The sequence below is a fragment of the Salmo trutta genome, chromosome 5, assembly GCF_901001165.1.
Source record: "Salmo trutta chromosome 5, fSalTru1.1, whole genome shotgun sequence".
Taxonomy (NCBI): domain Eukaryota; kingdom Metazoa; phylum Chordata; class Actinopteri; order Salmoniformes; family Salmonidae; genus Salmo; species Salmo trutta.
Genome location: NC_042961.1, coordinates 39,879,974 through 39,890,707, shown reverse-complemented (window position 1 = coordinate 39,890,707; position 10,734 = coordinate 39,879,974). Strand labels below are relative to the sequence as shown.

General features: G+C 43.5%; 1 protein-coding gene across 3 annotated transcripts; it reads right to left on the bottom strand.

Moving 5' to 3' along the window:
* Window positions 1-5: 5 nt before the first annotated feature.
* LOC115194141 (menin) lies at window positions 6-9,398 on the bottom strand. Of its 3 annotated transcripts, none has more exons than XM_029753566.1 (10): window positions 9,327-9,398; window positions 6,682-7,202; window positions 6,225-6,433; window positions 5,873-6,001; window positions 4,996-5,036; window positions 4,734-4,821; window positions 4,406-4,542; window positions 3,116-3,248; window positions 2,745-2,918; window positions 6-1,762 (listed from the first exon to the last, which is right to left on the bottom strand). In XM_029753566.1, the coding sequence occupies exons 2-10, from the start codon at window positions 7,115-7,117 to the stop codon at window positions 1,256-1,258; spliced, it is 1,854 nt and encodes a 617-aa protein (XP_029609426.1). In that variant the 5' UTR covers window positions 7,118-7,202; window positions 9,327-9,398; the 3' UTR covers window positions 6-1,255. The 3 variants fall into 3 exon arrangements, with proteins under 3 accessions (XP_029609426.1, XP_029609425.1, XP_029609427.1); XM_029753565.1 differs by lacking the exon at window positions 9,327-9,398 and adding an exon at window positions 8,592-8,886; XM_029753567.1 differs by lacking the exon at window positions 9,327-9,398 and adding an exon at window positions 7,678-7,792.
* Window positions 9,399-10,734: the final 1,336 nt, after the last annotated feature.

The following is a 10,734-nucleotide window of genomic DNA, read 5'->3' as shown; positions in this document are numbered from 1 at the left end:
GGGTATCATAATTGAAATTATTTTATTACCTGCAAATAAAAAAAACAAATTAATCAAGCAAAATACTACTGTATGTAGCTGGGAAAACTACAGCAATACCCATTAAACAGTGCATGGTCTTTCTGGTCACTTTCTAATCATGAGGTTGCCTATTGCAGCTCTGTCTAGTCTCAAAACTAAAAAGGCCACCTAAATTTGAAATAAAAAAGGCGACGTATAAGGCAACCAATAGCTAGCATGTAAGTGAGAACATAGCATGGTTGGACATTGTTACACAGTAATAGTCCAAATCACTCCCAGGGATTTCAGTCAAAAATATGAAAATTAAGTCAAGACTTGAAAATATAGAATGGAATTCTGACTGCTTTAACAGAGCAATTCTCCCATCCCATAAAATGTTCAGGGACAAGGTGTTTTCATCATCTAAACGCCCATTACTTTGGCTGTAAAATAACTTCCACACAAGTCAATGAGAACTCAACAGTGGATGTGCGCCACTGCCCAGTTGATCCTCACAGTGACAGCATTTTAAAAAATTAAACAAATAAAGTTAAATTGTTTGATACACAATCATTATTGAATCACAAGATTAAAAGGAGCAACTTGGTCAACATATGTTCAAACTTGATTAAAGTGACTTCCTCCACTTAAACACACACGTCATGTGCTTACCGACCCTCGTATGACCTTATTGGTAGGGCCCGGACGATGCCAGCAAAAATGAAAACACAAACCATACAAAACCTGCTGTACGTACAATATTGTGCGCTATAGCTTGGAAAATAAACAAACGTGATTCTGGATGCCTACAACTTAATGATTTATGTTTCCAACAGAGCTGTTTTCCAAAACACATTAAACCTGCTTTGTTTTGTTTCCTTGCCACAATACTAACGAGTATCATGTTACTGGTATCGCCCTGACCCTACTTATTGGGACTTATGATATGATTGCTAAAATAACCTTTGAATGAAAAAAGAAAGTAAAATCGCAGGATGCGCAGCAGATGCAAGCAAGTTGATGCGGCAGTCTTTTTTTGTGCTGCCTCGCCTCTCACAGTCACAGCACAACGGAAATGTCCTTCAGACGGCCTCTTCTCGTTTCTCTCCCAATGAAGAGAAAGTCTAGCCTGGTCCCAGATCTGTGTGTGCTATATAGTCAACTCTTATGATAAATGACCATAAGTGTTGGCTTTACAACACAACCAGACTTGGGAACCATGCTAGAGTAATGTTCTACAGACAGAGTCCTCCTTCTACAGAGATTTACGCTGGCGCTTCATAAAGGACATGGTGTAGTCTCCCGACGGCGTGCTCTTCTGCCTCTTCATCTGCACCTGAGATTGGGCGGTGAGCTGGAGCTTGATGGCGCTGGCGTTGACCTTGGGTGCAGCCAGCAGCTCCTTCATGCCCTTCATCTTCTTGCTCCGGAAGGCCACCAGGGGACTCCCACAGGCGGAGGGCAGCTGCTGGAGAGGAGAGGGCACCGGGCTGGACGACTTGGCCTTGCCTTCGGGGTCTCCACCGAGGAGCCCTGAAGAGCGACGCCGCGTCCCGCCCTCGCCACCTACTTTCTTAGCCTGGTTGGGTTGGGTTGGTGGTGGGACAGGGGTGGTGGATTGTGTAGGAGGGGAAGCTTGGTCTTCCAGTCTGGACTCACGCCTCGGGCCACGTCTCCGGCCTTCGCGAGGGTCCTCACTGGATTGGTCATCGTCGTCCTGGGGCTCAGGCTCTTTGGTGATGATGGACACCCTCTGACGGATCTGTGGAGGATGTGCATACATTACATATACACACACACACAAAAGTCTGGGGACATCCCTTCAAATTAGTGGATTCGCTATTTCAGCCACACCAGTTGCTGACAGGTGTATAAAATTGAGCACACAGCCATGCAATCTCCATAGGGAAAAACATTGGCAGTAGAATGGCCTTACTGAAGAGCTCAGAGACGGTCTACGTGGCACCGTCATAGGATGCCACCTTTCCAACAAGTCAGGTCGTCATATTTCTGCCCTGCTAGAGCTGCCCCGGTCAACTGTAAGTGCTGTTATTGTGAAGTGGAAACGTCTAGGAGCAACAACGGCTCAGCTGCGAAGTGGTGGGCCACACAAGCTCATAGAACGGGACCACCAAGTGCTGAAGCGCGTAGAGCATACAAATCGTCTGTACTTGGTTGCAACACTCACTACCGAGTTCCAAAATGCATCTGGAAGCAACGTCAGCACAATAACTGTTCGTCGGGAGCTTCACGAAATGGGTTTCCATGGCCGAGCAGCCGCACATAAGCCTAAGATCACCATGCGTAATGCCAAGCGTTAGCTGGAGTGGTGTAAAGCTCGCCGCTATTGGACTCTGGAGGAGTGGAAATGCGTTCTCTGGAGTGATGAATCGTGCTTCACCATCTGGCAGTCCGACGGACAAATCTGGGTTTGGCCGATGCCAGGAGATGGCAGCAAAGGTCAACTCCATGATTTTGGAATGAGATGTTTGACGAGCTGGTGTCCACATACTTTTGGTCATGTAGTGTAATTTACATTGAACCCAATGTGAGACAACATAATTAAAAGGTGAGAAAGAAAAAAAAGGATAATAATAACATTGTTTCAAAGGGATGTACCACTACCATCTACAGCCAACGGAAAGACCAAGTTAGATTGATTGTATTATGAGTGGAACACTATATCTCTTTAAAGTAAATGGGGAAGGGTTTCGGATTTAAAATTCAGGTTTGTGGTATTTTACCTGTGGGTCAAAGCGACTGAGGGACTGGACCAGGTAGGTGGCCCAGCCAACATGAAGGACAGGGGTGGGGCTACCCTCCTCCCACTTACAGATGCCGTCATAGAAACGCAACAGGTGGGCAAAGCATTCTGGGTCCTGGAGGGCGGAGAGGGCAGCGGCCTGTATGGGCTGGTCCTGAGGGGGGTGGGGGGGAAAATAGTGTGTTATGGAGAATAAAAAGGAAACCTTCAGAGAATAGCTTGAGAGGCAGTAGCTGTAATATGAAATATGAATGCCTCATTCTTTGACTTGAGATTAAAATGAGAAGGGGAAACATTTTATTCCATTCTCATCTAAATTTCCAATAGTGCCTTGGTGGCGAGAGTCATTACCTTCTCTCCTCCCTCGCTCCCTTCGCCGCTCTCGGCGGCTGCAGCCGTCTCCTTCAGCAGGGTGGGGATGACGTCATTGGCAATGTCGAAAAACTCCTTGTAGATCTCTTCGTCCTCGCGGAAGTAGTTGTAGCTGAGAGACGGGTGAGAAATCACACCTTGTTCTAAACACAGATATTGAAAATTGGCAATTCATGATTATCACTAATACAATTGTTCTGTTATTTGTTTTCCACATAAACAGGACAAGGGGTATTTAAAGGCGTGTGCACTTATAAACACTGTTCTATCCCTTCTTTTTGGCGGGAAATCAAAAACACTATAGCAAATACTCAAAAACGTAACGTTTTGTATACGTTTGTAGATCACACTCCACGTTCCTTTTTGTCGTGACAGCGAACAGATGGAACCGAGATTAAAGAACAATAGGTGAAACAGGAAAGGAAAGGCAGAGGGGGAAAGGGAAGGCGAAAGAGGAGGGACGGAATGCAGACTGCTACACTGCTCTGGGCGTGCCAGTCTCACACACGCTAGAGAAGACAGAGAGAGACGGGAGGGGTCAGCCCCTCGGATGTTCCCTGTGATCCGGTCGGTCAGGTTTTTTTTTAGCCCTGGCGGCCCGATGAACAGTGTGTATAAGCGCGAGCAACGTGCACATTTACTGCCCTCCCACCCTCTAAGAACAAGTGCCAAGGCTGGATGGTTGGGAGGAAGTTTCCTGTGATTGCATGTCCTGATGACATCGTTTTTAGTTAGACAAAATGATACCCCTGGAAGACGTGCATGCATTATGATCACTAAAATCATAAGCAAAAGAGAACCGTTTCAAGCTATATAAAGGGGTATAACGCCATACAAAATGGAAATACTGCCATGCAAAACCTCAAGCTAGAATGAAATCACAATTTCAGACAACTTGTTCCAGATTTGAGACTACAAACACTAACACCATAAAGTACTGAGGAAGTGTTCAAAAACATTACCGCTAGGGATCTGCTGCCCTCTGCTGTCAGAAAGGTGACACAGCAACTGATGTAAACTGTCAACACGTACCTCAGCCAGATATGGTCAACGGGCTTTGTCTCAGCATCCATGCAGATTTCAATATAACTTATCATACCATATAAGGCATTATCATAACCACCTAACAAGGATTTTTAAATAAGTGACACTAAATGTTATTTCTGTGGGTGAAACGCACTTATTACAATAAGAAAGACAGTTGACACAGAGCAGTAGTGTGTAAGATGCATAGAGAAGATAGCTAGGCTAGCTGCTCCAGTAACGTACTCCTGCATGACCTGTGCAGCCTCGGCCCAGGCCCCCAAGGCCTCCCGGACCTCCCTGTGTCTGTAGTGGTAGCCGGCCAGGTACATGAAAGGGTAGATGTGCTCGTTGTTGTAGTACTTCTTAGCAGAGTTCACAGCCTAGAAACAAAATAAACACACTTTAAGCAAACAAATTCACAATGATGATATAAGTTAAGGAGTAAAAGCCATTTTTTAAAAAAGCAATTATTTACCAAAGTTAATGAAATAACCTGTTATTTTAAGATCATGACATTTTGACTTTTGAGTAAGCTTTTTACAAGAATATATACAGCTCTCCACACACTCACTTTAAGGTGGATGGCGTGGGGGCTCTCTTTGCCAGGGATGGGCTCCTGGTCCTCCAGGTCTGCCAGGGTGCCCATGGCCATGGGGTATCTGTGGAACAGCAAGGGAAAAGATCTGGAGTTGGTTGATTTAACAGGATAAGAACATGTTTACTACAGAAAATAATTCATTTGGATATAACCATGAGATATTTTCACTGGAACCATTCAAAAACAACTGATTGTTTTTTCCAGATACTTTTCGAAATGTACCAAAAAGTCTCACCTTTCCAGGTCTCCTCGCTCATACAGCAGCCATAGAAGCCTCTGTGTACAAAAAACATCAGAGAGAGATCAGAAAGAGGACATCACACAGAAGGACTGATCAGGTAAATATAAACTACAGTTCGGGCATGCTTGATGTCTTGGACTTGGATGATGCCAACAGGTGCAACTCTCCCTTTACAATATCAGGAAGTACTATTCATTATATCACAAGTGCTTGTGTAGGGACCCCTTGGGCTCCCGAGAGGCGCAAGGCACTGCATCTTAGTGCTAGAGGCGTCACTACAGACACCCTGGTTCGAATCCAGGCTGTATCACAACCGGCCGTGATTGGGAGTCCCATAAGGCGGCGCACAATTGGCCCAGCAACGCCCGGGTTTGGCCGGTGTAGGCCGTCACTGTAAATAAGAATTTGTTCTTCACCAACTTGCCTAGTTAAATAAAGGTTACATTTTTTTTTTTTATAAAATAATATCAGATCAATATCACTTTAAAATTTAGAGTGCGATAAAAATAGCATACAAGCAGTTTTACAAGACTTCTGCAGTGCATGACCGGAGTAATTAAGTCTCAGGCCCTGGGAAATAACATCTTAAAGGCCCTCCTCTTGCATTCAGAGAGAACAGCAATTCTACACAGCTTGCCTTGGGCAGAGAAAACATTTTGCAGTTAAGCTAATTTATTGCAATTCTACAAATTTTGACATGGGGCAATATGCCATTTGCAGTTTTAAAGCTTAAATTAGAGCATTTATGTAAAAAAAAAAATATTAATTTAGTAGATATATATATTTTGAGATCTGGTCATGGACCCCTGACCCCACTTTGGGAAACCCTGTGCTAGTGTACATCTATTGTTAATATTGGTGGTGGTCTGACCTGCTGAAGTTGTAGCATCTCGGAGCTGTCAGTGTGCAGGTCCAGAGAGGGGTTGATGGCACACACCATGAAGGCCACCTCCATGTTCCTGTTACACTTCATATAGGAGCCCTTTAAGTACAGCCAGCTCTGGGGAAGGGGGGAGAGATAGGGGTTAGGGTTGAGAGGTGTTGTGTTTTACTCTGTGATTACAAATGCAAGGTGAGAGGAGTGTGTGTGTGTGTGTGTGTGTGTGTGTGTAGAACAGCTGTTATATGTAGTTGATATGTAAGCTATATTTAAAAAAGGTATGTGAAAGTGCATGTTATTATAATGTTTCTGCGGGGGACGGAAGTATCGCTATCTTACTTACCCTCTCACTGACACCGGCAGCAACTGTCTGCCCCCTCCGGTCCTCGTTACCCTTTCCGTGCCAGGTGACCTCTGCAGTCTCCTCTCCATTCTTGCCAAAGATGACCCAGGCGTGGTCCTCGGACAAGGCCAGGTGCACATCCCGCAGCCCCAGCACCTGGCATGCTGCCACCACCGCAAACGCCACCCCCGAGCTGTCCAGCTTTGTGCCTGTTCAAAATGACAAAAATATGATCGATTGTTAGTAGCTTTACCCCTCTTTCAGACAACTGACTGGTGTGAGGATGGACACACTGCAATGACACAGAAACATGTTTGTCCAAGAAATATAGCTACTGGGCCACAAATGCAATATAGCTAATCATCCAACATAGGAGACTGTATCAATATTATAGATCATATTCAATTAATGTAGTTGTACCCCCATATAACCCGTCCCTGCATCTAATGACCCCTACCAGTGATGAGACTGAAGAGGGACTGGATGTGGGCGCGGTCCTTAAAGTAGGAGCGGCTCAGGCTGTTCCAGATGACGTCAGATACTTTCTTCACCAGTTCCCTGCTGGACCCGCCAGCAGGCCTGCGGTACTGGGACAGATCCACAGTGCCCCGGATCTGGGCTGCGAAGCGCTCGTGCAGGGCCGATAGCATCCCTAACTCCACTGTAGGAAAGCAGGAGTTTGGGCAGTCTGGCTCCAGCGGCTCAAAGCGCACCCCGGGGACGTTTATTGGTATGACCCGGTTGACAGCCAGGAAGTGTTCTGCAAAGCCCAGGACCAATGAGAGGAGGGCTAGGTCCGGTTGAGATTTACGGAGCTCCGCGTCGAACAGTGCAACCACACCACCAATCCCCTTCAGGGGAAAGTGCTTCTTCTGGGCTGAGTGTAGCCCCATGTTGACCCCTCTCCTCTGCCACAGCTCAGTCACTCACTTGGCCAGTGTGTCTTCTCTACGCTCAGCTGTAGTGATGTCATAGGGGCTGGATGAGAGCAATGTGGAAATCAGTACCAGCACACACCTTGAAATCACTTGAGCTGTATTTTTCCTTAAAAAATTGTATTTTTTTTCACTATGGAGAAAATAGAATAGACTAGGTTGCCTTATTGGGCGAGACATTTATCCACTTATCCATTCATCATGCAAAATGTGTTTAAAAATTGTAAACTAATACGGGGAACAAATACTGATATCTGATACAAAACTGGGATAGTTAAGAACAAGGTTTTCAATTAATAACAAATCCAGATTATTATAGCTAACTAACTTTTCAAAGCGCTAGTAGTTAATTCCGATTTATATCGCCTGAAGAATGCGCACAAATTAGATACATGCACAAGAGGCATACTTGCCGAGCTCTTGCAAGTGTATAGCGAAATGGTTCTGCGCATGCTTCAGGTGACACCAACGGTTTGAAAAGTTTGTAATTATACTTTCCTGTGGATATATTGTCTCACATTACTACCACCAAAAGGACCAACCGCACAGACAACCGGTGAGGTACATTAAAATATAATTGTATTCAACATTCTGGGTTGTAGAGGTCGTGAGTAAACTCTCCGGATTCAAACGCTCATTCTAGCGCCTTAAGAGGCCGCACAGGTATCATTTGGTTATCACTACGGCAACAGCTTCCGGGAACAACGAAATATTTACATCTTAGTTATTCAGAAAATAAGGAAAATGAATTAAATATGGAACACTGTTTTACACATTTCATATGTGTATATACTGTTCTAGTCCATCCTATTCAACTATTGCTGTACATATTATTCTGACCACGTGTTCTTCAGATAACGACGTTACTAACGTTATATTCTATCCACACACGGTCCATAATGTCTATACATCCAATCACACAGACATGTGTACTGTTAGCAATTGCTGCACTGCTGGAGCAAGGAACACATGCCTCTCTACACGCGCAATAACATATGCTAAACATGTGTATGAGACCAATAAAATTACATTTGATTTCTGCCTTGGCGTAACGTTAGACTTGATTGCAATTCAACGTCGGGTTTCCAGGCAACTAACTACAGTAGCTAGGTCGGTTAGATAGTTTACTGAAACTGAACGGTTTCAACAACCCACACAGGACCGGAAAATTAAAAACAAGCTAGCTAACGTTAGCTAGCTTATTATTAAGATTAATTTCTGGTCAACACCAAACATGCAGGTGGAGGCAATACACTGAAGCTAAACCAGGCAGCTACAAATACACTATGCAATATGGCTAGCAAGCTATTCTAGCAGTAATCATGCCAACATGAAAAACACAACTTGTGTATTTCAATCTACTTACAAACATTACCAAACTCATAGCCTGCTCGTATGCTCATTAAAATGTAAAAATAAACCTTATACGCACCAGTTTGTTCAAAGCTGCACCCACATGTTTTTGTTTGTGCTATGACTGTATTGGTCTGTTCAAATCTGTCAGAACTCGAAAGATTTGGCGCGCTTGCTTAATCTTACATTGAGTCGCGCTCAATGTAATATTAATTCAGAGTATCCGTAGATCTACGAAACTGCACACCCAGCGCTCAGTTTAAACGTGTTTGAACAAACCCCCTTGTTTCTGTGTTAGTGCTATCGAAGATCATGGATATACTGACAAGATGCATCTCTCTCCGCCCTAACAATGGAGTCGTTGTCAACGGCACGGCGGGCTGTCTACTTCCCACGTATCCTTTTTTTTGGATTGGTCGACACATCTCATTATTGTAATCCTTTTTGAATATTCGAAAAGGGTTGTTGACGTCAACCGCCTGTATTCAATGGAGAGAATACAGTCTTTATTTTTTGGGGAACTTTTGTGAGCGTAATGTTTACTGTAAATGTGTATTGTTTATTTCACTTTTGTTTATTTATTTATTTCACTTGCTTTGGCAATGTAAACATTTGTTTCCCATGCCAATAAAGCCCCATACATTGAAACTGAGTGAGTTGCTTTGCTACTAGCCTCATGTCATGAATACCCATAGCCATCTCCGATATAAAGGGTTTTCTCTCAAAGTTGCCGTAATGTCACATGTCCTACCTATCAGTACACTAGAAACAAAATAAGTACTATTACATTTCTATTCAATCAAATAAACCTCACCTAGGAAGTAAGCCATTCATTTTTGTTGTTGTTGACCAGTCGACTCTCTTCTTGACCTCCATACAAAAACTCCTTGCTTGGTGTGCGAAACAACGAAAATACGCCATCTGTTGGATGGAGACAGATGTTCCGCCGACTTGGATCTCTTGCTCTCTGGTGCTATCCAAAATATGTCCCGTAGAGCATGATAGAGGCCTCTAGTTGCCACAAAAGGCCGTTTTACCATGGGAAGCGCCATTTATTTTTTATTTAACCTTTATTTAACTAGGCAAGTTAGTTAAGAACAAATTCTTATTTACAATGAAGGCCTAGGAGGGGATACGACAGATTTTTACCTTGTCAGCTCGGGGATTCAATCTAGCAATCTTTTGGTTACTGGCCCAACGCTAACCACAAGGCTACCTGCCACCATTGAGGGCTTCCACCATTTTAAAGTAGTCAACTGGGTGGGAATTCTTATGGGTTGTAGCCTCTATAGAGCGCCACGGTGGAGGTGTCATAAAACCTAGCGGTCAAACAGCTAATTAGCGTTTCATTTTGGGGGGTAAATATAGGCAAATATATTGATAAGTCACCTTGCCCTAAAGAGATTTACATGGTTATCAAAACACAGCCCTTATTTGAAGTGTTTCTAAAGTCCCCTAGTGGAAAAACAATTGAAACCATTTACCTGTTAGACCGCTCGGTATTATGACTCATACTGTGGTACTCTATGAAGCTGTCATAACGGCACAGATATAAAGATGAATCGTCCCAAAGGGGGGGATATGGACGTCCCAAGGATCCCAGATAGCAAAGACCTTGTCTTGTATTGAACTTCCTTATCGACTGAACAGATGCATTTATGGAGATGTAGTTAAATATTGAACCATTGTTGCCAAAACATCCTAATAAGGATCACCGGCAGAGGGCAATATTATAACGAGATACTGATACATTGTTACAAAATGGGAAAGTCTGGCGATGAACATTACATAATGAAAAAGAGGCGTGTACACTCCCCATGTGAAATGGAATGGTCTCGCAAAGCAATGTTTTTTTTGACATAATAAGCCTAACATGTTTCAATGGAATGTTTTTAGATTATTGTATGTAGAAAGATTGATCATAACACATGCATACACTGGGCTTCATTTTTATTATAGCCTTAGTATTTTATAGGCCTATTTACATTCTCAAAGTAGAAATAAAATAGGGTAATGTTTGCATAATAAAATGTGGTAGGTATTTTGCCATAAATAGGATATGCATATACAGTGCATTCGGAAAGTATTCAGACCCATTTACTTTTTTCACATTTTGTTATGTTACAGCCTTATTCTAAAATGTTATTTTTTTTTTAAAATCCCCTCAATCTACACACAGTCCTTGCCGCTGAAAAACAACCCTGCAGAATGATGCTGGCACC